The following is a 10,118-nucleotide window of genomic DNA, read 5'->3' as shown; positions in this document are numbered from 1 at the left end:
AATGCAACCAAATATTGGAAAATAACACATTTTCAACTAAAAACATTTTATAACAAATAAGATCATTATCAGTAGCTATGTTATTAGTAACTTGTCATTGAATAAAAGCTTTGCACATTTCTTATGTATTGGACTGTGTTTTTTTTTAATAAAATTTTTATGAACCCGTTTGGTAAAGTATTTCAAACACCTATTTTCAATTTTTAAATAACATTATACACATTTCTACACACTTTTTCATTAATACATATTTCAAAAAACTGCAAACAACACTACTCAAACTACCCTACCAAACAAATCCTATGTTACTTAAAAAAAAAAAAAAAAAAGCTTTGCACGTGTGAAATTGAATTTGAAAGAAATTAGAATTGGAAGCAACACCAACAACTCATATCAAGGATTTGATACCACATGTAAAAATTGTGGAGTCTTAAATGTATGAGTGGGATTGGTGGAACAAGATCCTTTCAATTTCACTTGAAATAGAGAGTCTATTTCATCATTAAGATCGGGGAGCATACTTGGCACGTGGCATGCAAGTGTCAAGCAAGCAGTATAAGATTTGGAAGAGCCCTGCGAGTATACTCTCTATTTTTTTCCATTTTTGAGAGAGAGAGAGAGAGAGATGGAGGAGTACGAGGATCTAGACATGGTTAACACAGAAAACACCAACAACACCAATGAAGCGGTAATGCTTTTTTTTCCTCTTCTTTCTTCGATTCATTCATACCCTTTAGCTTCAATTTTTTTTTTTTTAATCGAAACCCTAATTGTGAAAACAAAAAAAAAAAATGGTAAAAGCAGGAGGGAGTGGATGTGGATGACATGAAGAAACGGTTGAAGGAAATGGAGGATGAAGCGGCTGCACTGCGTGAGATGCAAGCCAAGGTCGAATCCCAGATGGGTTCTGCTCAAGGTTTTCTCTTCGTTTGTATTTTTTTTTTTTTTTTTTTTTGGGGGGGGGTTTAATTTCAAAATGTCACAGATTATAATTTTTACTGAAATTGATTACAAATATAAGAAAAATGTTAAAGATTGAAGTACTATCATTATATGGGTCGGAGCATATACCTCAGATTGGTGTAATGGTTTCAATTTGAATCATGGGTTCTGAGGATGATAGCCTTTTGGAGTCCCAAAATCCTTATTTTTATCAATTTTCATTATCTGAGCTAATTCTTTTATCCAAAAAATGAAATATATAGAGCAACACCTTTAAGAGATGTGCTATGGCGAGTGCCTTTTGCTTGAGCGATATGTTGCTGCAATCACATCTGCTAAACCCCGTAAAAGTGTAGTGTATTTGGTCATAATGTTAGGGGAATTTTTTTGTGTTTAATTAAAAAAAAATGTTTTGTGGATAAGCTTAAGAAGTTTAACACCTCATTTTAGAGAGGAAAAAAAAAAGGATGGCTATTTAGTTTTAATGGTAAGTTACACATGCATCCCTCCACCTATAAGGCTATAACTTATAAGGGGAGAAAATGCCAGTTGAGATAGAGGCATTGAGTTCATTGGTGTACATGGATGGCTGTATCACTTTATATTAATGATGATGATGACTACATTCACACATATCTCTGTACGTTTCTTGCTTTTTTTGTTCTTCCTCTTCCACTTTTTTTTTAATAAAAAAAATTATATGTTTTTTAATATATCCTTGTGCAATTAGATCCTGCTAGTGCAGCTGCATCACAGGCAAATCGAGAGGAAGTGGATTCTCGATCAGTTTTTGTTGGCAATGTAAGTACCCTTTTTATTATATAATGTGTTGTTTTGGCTTTGTAGAATTGAGTTCCTTCCAAGTAGCATAAAAATGGAATCCTGAAAAGAAAAACTATTCTTCATATTAGAAAATTTAAGTTAATAAAAAATAGGACTATATATTAGGAAAGTATATTGCTGGAACTAAAATGGAAGTTTTTCAAAGTTTGACTTAGGTAATAATTTAAATTTAAAGCCAGGTAGAGTTCCTGCTCAAACACCGAATGCAGCTAGATTAACCTTTTCGGAATATGCTGGTACTCTTATTTTGTAATAGGTTGTGCACTACATGCTTACACTTTGCATGGAATTGTGCTTGAGTAAGTTTATAAGAGTAAGGGAATAATATCTAAATGTTTTATTCTTGATTCTACTTTAACATTCAACTTCCATATAAACATGGTAAAAGGAGAGTAAGGCCTATTTGTATATGCGTTTAGAAAACAAATTTTGAAAATTGTTATAGAGAGCAAGAAGAAAAATAAAACATGTTTTCAGTGGTTCTGTTTGTCCTTAACTGGAAACAAAAACCAGAAACATGCTCTATTTGTTATCATGCTCAACATAATTGACATTTTGACTACAAGGTTATGTCTCTCCTTCCAATCCTCCCCTTTTCAACCAAACAATAGGAGGAATAGATGCACTCCTTTCCCTTTCCCTTCCCCTCTTCATCCCTCTTACTGTTCCTATTAACAGGTATCAAACAGGCCCTAAAATGTTGGATTGAAACAGTAAAATTGAACAATATTTTGAAAATTTTTAAATGCCATAGGGGATTAGCGAATTCGTCAATTGTTTTAGATGTACAGAATCTGAACAGCGTTAGTAATCCTTTCTTAAATGTCTGGTTTTGGTTCCAATGATTCTTGCTATTGGATCACAACTTATTAACAACAACAAAAACAAACAAAACCTTGGTCCCAAAATTTTTTAGTCATCTATGGATCCTTAATATATTAGTTAGGGTCGACCATATGTACTCTTTGCCTCCATTTTTCTCTATCTAAAGTCATATTCTCCGTTACTCACTTAATTGACGTGTCCTTTTTTATTACTTCTACCAATGTGATTTTTGGTCTTCCTCTACCTTTTTTCATTCCCTCAACTTGGATAACAACTTATCCATTGGTTGTTGTCCCCTCAAGAAAGGACTTGTGCTTCAACCCTGGAGTTTCTTGTAATTGTTCCTTTTTGTTTTGGTTATTATGGTCATCTTGTGAGTTTGATTGAGATCCTAGACTGGCCTTCTCATGTTGTTTGTGTTTTCCATGCTTGTGCAGTTGTATTTGGCTGCTAAGAAAACCATCAATTTAGAGTTATTTAGCTACTCCGATCCTTGAAGAGTTCTGAAATCGCACTATATTAAGTGAACTTAATCCATTTGACTAGATGGGCATGATTTTTCATGTTCTTGTTGATTATTCTGAGTTGAGATATGCGTGTGAACGTGCGCTTAGGATTTTCTAAGTTTCAGTATCTTGCTTTGACTTTGTGTTTGACTAAAATCGCAGGTCAGGCTTCATTCTTCAAGTTTTCTGATTAACTGGTGCTGGGGTTCGAAGTATTTCTGATGAAATACAGCTGGGCTAGGAAAAGAAAATAATTAATGAAATTCAACAGAAAGAGAAAAGGGGGGGAAAAAAGAATGAGAACAAAAAAGAAATATAGGAATGCAGGAGAAAAAAACAATAATGAGTGTTGTTAAAATTTTTATGAAAAAAAAATAAAAAATTGAAGGTTCCCGAAAGTAAAATTTGAGAAGATAAAAGTAATGAAAAGGAGGGAAAGAGAAGAAAAAAAAAAACAATGTGAAAGAAGCATCTCACCAATTGCCATTTGGAAAGGAGGAGATAAATATTAAAAAAAAAAAAAAAAAAAAAAAAAGCACTGGATTATAATCACTTTTGTTGCTGTAAACACTGCTACTTGGGCTGGGATGGTCAGAGGAACAGATATTGTTCAAGATTCCTAACCCAGACTCAAGCAGCTGTGAGGTGTAATGTGCCTTGAAGATTAAGGAGTAGGCTTGGGTATATCTGTCTTATTTGCAAAGCCAGCTGCTGCTTTTGGTGGTGAATATTGCTCGAGGAATGTTTAAGTGTTTTGCTATCGATGGTGAGGGGTCTTGGATCTCCTTTTTTTTCCCCCTCACTTGGAATAAATGGGGATCTCTATATCTTTCCAATTTTATTATTTGCTTTTCTTTTTACTACTGAAAAGAAGATCACTAAAATAACCAAACAAGTTGATATATATCAAACAACCTATCAAAAAAAAAAGTTGATATATATCAAACATGAAAGCAAAAAAAAGTTAATATATGTCAAACAGTCAATAATTATCCTGTTGATTTCTAGAAGTTCCATGGGCAGTTAGTTTATATATTTTGGCATTATTTTGAGCATATTATCTTGGTGTCAAGGACCTTGAGGCTTGAACCTTCAAAGTTTTATTAATTTTTGGCTCAAAATACTTTTAGATTTTACATGCTTTTTTGAGGGGACAAATGTTTACATTAAAGTTTTGTCCAGAGACCTTACAAATCATGTGCATGTAGTTTTGGCATGGGAATTCTATATTAGATTTTGTTCGTCATCATCTGATGTAACTGTTATCAGAAATTCTATGAGAAACTTTAGGCCCATTGTAGCTTTAAATATTTAGGTAAAATGTTCAATTAACCCAAAACATTAAATGTTAATTGTGATCAAGATTCCCCAATTTTGCTTTTCTTCCTTTGATATGGTAGTAGCTATCTTTGTCTATCTTTTATATTTTGGTGGAAAATCTAAGGTTTCCTAAGAACGGCCTATTTGGTGACAATGTATGTTGTTTGTTTTATACCTATGCTATATCTAATTTTCAGCCTAAATCAATTTCATAGAAAATTGGTGTGGGAAACTCATCCAAGTGAATCAAGCAAAAAGTGGTAAGGACATCGATGGAGGGTTGGGATTGAGGCTTAATTATAACCATTTACGTCTTATTTTAAAAGTAACGCTGGTAAAGAACATGCTTGTTACCTCAATTTGAGAACCAGACCACTCTGGCTGCATGAACCCTGTAAGCCAGAATTGTAAATTTTATTTTATTTTCTTAGCTTTTTTCTAGACAAATAGGGAAGGGGGATGGTGGGAATTGGACAGGGTATCTCTCAAACCCCATCAGAATTGGACATTTTCTGAATCAGATTAATGCATCTTTATTATTATTATTATTAGTTAGTCACGTGCACAAAATGGGTTTTGAATCCACAATCTCATCCTCCACCCATTCTTGTGAGAGGAGGAAGTTTATCTGATGTAATGGAGAGTTAAAGTAGTTTTTCTGCTCAAATGAGTTAAGTAGTTGGTTGTACTAGTAACAGTTGGTTTTCACTGTTTGTCTTGTAGGTAAGTTGTAACACTAAATTGATCTATTAGGCTTATTATTCGATTGTTCTGTTTTCTTTGCTTGGTTCTTTTTCAAAATTGTTCTTTTGGGCTCAAACTGGGTTTGCAGGTGGATTATTCATGTACTCCTGAAGAAGTACAACAGCATTTCCAGACATGTGGTACAGTGAACAGAGTCACTATTCGGACTGACAAGTATGGCCAACCAAAGGGTTATGCTTATGTGGAGTTCCTTGAAGTAGAGGCTGTTGAATTGGCTCTCCAGCTGAATGAATCTCAACTACATGGACGTCAATTAAAGGTGAAAGCAGCAGTTTTCCATCTGCCCCATCAAAAAATAACTCTTTTTCTGTTAAATTTCTTAAGTACAAATAAGGATTAGGATAATTTTCACTCAAAAGTTATTTTTCTAGAAAAATAACTATTTTTCTAGTAAAGAGATGCTTAACCTAATGAACGGTCTAAATTACAACAAAATATCACCATTATACACAAATGGGTGGTGCACTAACTTAGGGTCTCTGTTATTATTATTCTGATTTTGGAGCTTCAGTTCTGATTTGTGTTTGATTTTTAACCTTTACAGGTGCAAGGTCCATACTCTCTTTATTTATTTTTTCAACCATGTGAACCTTTTTAATGTGTTTGCAGGTGACTGCTAAACGGACCAATGTACCTGGGATGAAACCACATCGTGCTCGTCGACCCAACCCCAATATGCGATCCAGAAGCCCCTTTATACCTGCTCCCTTTGTATTCTCCCCTTATGGATATGGGTATGCTTCTTGACGGTTGCCTCCTCTTGGTCGTTTTCTCCCGCTCCCTATGCTTTCCTAGATTTGGTATTTGACTGCACTCCCTGAAATCTTTTGAGTAAATCATCAAAAATATTTATGATGCAGGAAGGTTCCAAGATTCAGAATGCCAATGCGTTACAGTCCATACTTCTGAACATTCATCTTTGTTTGAGACAGATATGCTTCCATATGTCATCTCATGGATAATGTTGGATAGATGTAAGAGAGATTTGTGCTACTTAGGCTGATGTGGTTAATTGTTTGAGATTTGAGGATTTTGTTCAGTTCATTGAAAACAGTATAGATTTAATGTTTGCACCTGCTATGCTTCCTATGTTATATATATATTACTGTTTGGAATTTCCCAGGGAAGCTTCCATTGCAGGTTTTGCTACTGCTAGCTTGTTTGGTTTGGCTAGCTATTTCTTGCTGCTCATACCCCATTACATGAAATTAAGGATGTGATATGACCTGGTTTTGGAACTCACAGAATATGGTGAGTTTGCATAGATTTTAAGAGAAATTGGAGGAAGGGTATAAAAAATTAGTTGCTGCTATTGTTATCCTGCCTAGTAAATTGATTATTTATGCAGAAACCGGAAGCATAGGTTTGTAATTTTCGTTGCATTTAAATGTTGGGAGACGTTATGTATAACAACCAGTGTATATCTATAATATTTTTTTTACAAATTTAATTAGGTATTTGTATATCTTATGATATTATACACGATACAAAAAAAATAAATAAATAATTGATTCACGATACAATTCACGTTTTGATAACTATGATATCCAGAATTAGGACACCAATGCCCATGTTTAAATGGTAGATGAAAATATAGTTGTGACCAATGTTGAGTTCTCTGTTCTCTGTGAGAGAGTGTTTTTTTTTTTTTTTGAAGGGAAAATAATATTGCATTGCAAATAAAAGGGGGATACAAAGAGAACCTGCCAGGCAGGTTAGTGCTGCATATCAGCTTGTACAATAGGAACTAGAAAAGAAGGGGTAACCCCTTTCCACAAGTGGACAGTCCTATTACAACGGGCAAACTGGGCCAGCTCATGGGCTGCACCATTAAAAGCCCGATTGAGGTGCCTGAAGGAGCAGAAAACAAAGGATTGATGAGCATGAGAAATGTCCTGAATAATGTGCCCGTATGGGGTTCCAAAGGCAGAGTCGTTAATGGCATTGATCACTGAGAGAGCATCCCTTTCAAACATAACCTGAGAGAGCTGTAACTCTTGAGCAAGCAAGATACCTTGCTCCTTTGCAAACACCTCTACCAGATCAGCCGAGAAATGGGACTGAAGAGGCTTATAGAAGGCAGCAACGGTTTGGCCTTTGCAGTCCCTGATAATGACTCCAACGTTGGATGACTCTTCGAGATCAGATGAAGACCCATCAACATTGACTTTAAAGACACCGGGTGGAGGAGGAGACCAGCCAGCTGAGTGAGAGGGTCTAGGAGTGAATAAGTCAATATTTACCGCGTCATTGAGCTCCTCAATTAAGTTTTTGGCCATCTGCCAAGTCTGAGAGGGGGAAGAGCATTTATCATCATGTGTAACTTTGTTTCTGTTAAACCAGATTGCCTATGCAGCAGTGAGGAACAGCTCCAAATCAGTGGAAGGCTTATGTGCTAAAATGTACAAGGCCGAATCATGGAATGTCCATTTATTCCTTTGGATCATCTGCGGAAACTCAGACCAGTAATTCCAAACCAAATTAACAAATTCACAATGGAGCAAAGCATGGTGGATGGTTTCAAGTTCCTTACCACATATTGGACATTCATTGCTAGTAGTGATGCCCCGAGAGCAAACCTTTTCCCTTGTTGGCAGCCCGTTGACACAGGCCCTCCAAGCAAAGATTTTAACCTTTGCAGGAAGTTTGAGGCACCAAAGGTTCTTCCAAAGAGGCTTGAGTGGGTCCCCCTTTGAACATTCCACTTCTTCCTTTGCTTCAACCAAGCCATGGGCAACATGGTACGCACTTTTTACAGAAAATTCACCCCGATTGTTCCCCATCCAGATCAGTTTGTCATCAGGAAGAGAGTGGTTGATAGGGATTTTTAGAATTGCATCAGCTTCAAAGGGGAGGAAGGCGGCTCTAATCAAATCAACTCTCCACCATTTTGTGGCCGGATCAATGAGAAAGGACACCATCGGATAGGTTGGGAGGCTAACAAGAAGGGAGATGACTGTGTGTGTGGAAGGAGTAGGAAGCCATTTGTCATCCCATATGTGGATTTGTTTCCCATTGCCCACCCGCCACCGGGTACCTTTTCTAATAACCCTAAGGCTATTGAAAATGCTCCTCCAAGAGTAGGATGATGAGGAACCAAGCGTTGCACAAAGGATGTCGTCGGTGGGAAAATATCTTGCCTTGAGAACACGGGCAAGAAGGGAACTTGGATTGGTAAGAATTCTCCAAGCTTGCTTTGCCAACATGGCGAGGTTGAAGGCTTGCAAATTCCGGAAGCCTAAACCCCCTCTTGACTTCGGATAACACATTTGTTTCCAACCGACCCAAGCCATCTTTGCTTCATGGTGTTTTTGGCCCCACCAGAAACTCCTTGTCATACTCTCAAGATCCTCACATAGACCTTATGGGAGCTGAAAACAGCTCATGGTGTAGGTGGGGATTGCTTAGGAAACCGCCTTGATAAGAATTTCCTTACCCCCCATAGAAAGGAGCTTGCCCTTCCAACCGGCTAACTTTTGCCCCAGCTGCTCCTTAAGGGATGGAAGACTAAGATACTTGGTGTGTCTTGAGTCAATCATCGGCCCCAAAATGGAGAAGATTGCTTCCTTTGTATTCTGGGGGGTGTTTGGGCTAAAAAATATAGAGGATTTATCAGTGTTTATCTTCTGGCCTGAAGCATCCTCATATTTCTGAAGGATTTGCTTGAGCTCCTGGCACTCTTTAGGATTTGCCTTACAAAAGAGGATGCTATCATCAGCAAACAAAAGATGGGTCACAATAGGGCTGCTTCTGCAAATGGAGATGCCAGTGAGGAGGTGATTTCTGATAGCCTCATGAATAATAGCCGAGAGACCCTCAGCACAAAGGAGGAAGAGACTGGGAGAAAGGGGATCTCCCTGTCGAAGTCCTCTAGATGGAGTGATGTTTCCGAAGGCAACCCCATTTATAAGGACTGAATAAGAGACTGATGTGATACATTGCATTATGAGATTCACCTATCTAGAGCAAAAACCAAATTTTTCCATGACCCGCTTAATAAAGCACCATTCAACCCTATCAAAAGCCTTGCTCATATCGAGCTTAACTACCATACAGCCCTCTTTCCCAACCGTTTTATGATTTAAAAAGTGCATAAGCTCAAAAGCCACCAACACATTGTCTGTTATGAGACGATCCGAGGTGAATGCACTTTGGTTTTCTGAGATGATGTGTGGGAGGAGGGTTTTGAGCCTATTAGCAAGGATTTTGGAAATGAGCTTATAGATTACGTTGCATAAGCTTATGGGTCGGAATTCCGTCATTTTTGTGGGGTTGTTCTTTTTTGGGATTAGGGAGATGTTGGTTTTGTTGATTTCAGTTATGGGCAGGTTGTTATTGAGCACATTTAAGACCATATTAGTTACACTATATCCCACAATATTCCAGTATTTTTGATAAAAAATAGCAGACATACCATCGGGTCCAAGTGTTTTGGTTGGATGAATTTGGTTGAGGGCAGTGGCTACCTCCTCTCTGGTGAAGACTTGGGTTAAGCTTTCATTCATATCCTCAGACACCCTGGTGGGAATGGCCGCTGCAACCTCTTCAACCCGTGTGGGACTAGCAGTGGAATAAATGTTTTCGAAATAATCAACAGCAGCTTGAGCAATACTTTCCTTTTCCTCACACCATCTGCCGTGTTCATCCCAAATCCCCAAAATTGTGTTTTGTTTTCACCTTTCCAAAGCATGAGCATGGAAAAATTTGGTGTTCCTGTCACCCTCTTTGAGTCAATGTGCTTTAGCTCTTTGGCCCCAGTACAGTTCCTCATCATCAAGAAGTTCATTTAGCTCTCTCCGAAGAAATCTAATATCAGAACTCAGCTCCCCATTTTTGTCATATTGCATGAGATTGCTCAAGGCATTTCGCTTAGATTGAATTTTCTTAGGAATATTGCCGTACACAGATGAGCTCCAG

General features: G+C 37.4%; 1 protein-coding gene across 2 annotated transcripts; it reads left to right on the top strand.

Annotated features, from left to right (window-relative positions):
* The first annotated feature begins 464 nt into the window (after positions 1-464).
* LOC115968108 (polyadenylate-binding protein 2-like) lies at positions 465-6,328 on the top strand. 2 transcript variants are annotated; one of them, XM_031087358.1, is made up of 6 exons: positions 465-688; positions 805-916; positions 1,673-1,743; positions 5,269-5,460; positions 5,811-5,935; positions 6,062-6,328. In XM_031087358.1, exons 1-6 carry the CDS (start codon positions 626-628, stop codon positions 6,108-6,110), a joined length of 612 nt encoding a protein of 203 aa, XP_030943218.1. In that variant the 5' UTR covers positions 465-625; the 3' UTR covers positions 6,111-6,328. The 2 variants fall into 2 exon arrangements, with proteins under 2 accessions (XP_030943218.1, XP_030943219.1); XM_031087359.1 differs by lacking the exons at positions 465-688; positions 805-916; positions 1,673-1,743 and adding an exon at positions 3,640-3,882.
* Positions 6,329-10,118: the final 3,790 nt, after the last annotated feature.

The sequence above is a fragment of the Quercus lobata genome, chromosome 11, assembly GCF_001633185.2.
Source record: "Quercus lobata isolate SW786 chromosome 11, ValleyOak3.0 Primary Assembly, whole genome shotgun sequence".
NCBI classification, from domain to species: Eukaryota; Viridiplantae; Streptophyta; class Magnoliopsida; order Fagales; family Fagaceae; genus Quercus; species Quercus lobata.
The sequence above is the reverse complement of the archived record's forward strand: the minus strand, read 5'-3'. Positions and strand labels throughout refer to the sequence as shown.

Bases quoted from the DNA above. Each gene is read 5' to 3' on its own strand.
- LOC115968108 (XM_031087358.1), top strand. From the start codon at position 626: ATGGAGGAGTACGAGGATCTAGACATGGTTAACACAGAAAACACCAAC. The intron at 5,461-5,810 runs GTGAAAGCAGCA...ATGTGTTTGCAG, and splicing joins TACATGGACGTCAATTAAAG to GTGACTGCTAAACGGACCAA. The intron at 5,936-6,061 runs GTATGCTTCTTG...TTTATGATGCAG, and splicing joins TTCTCCCCTTATGGATATGG to GAAGGTTCCAAGATTCAGAA.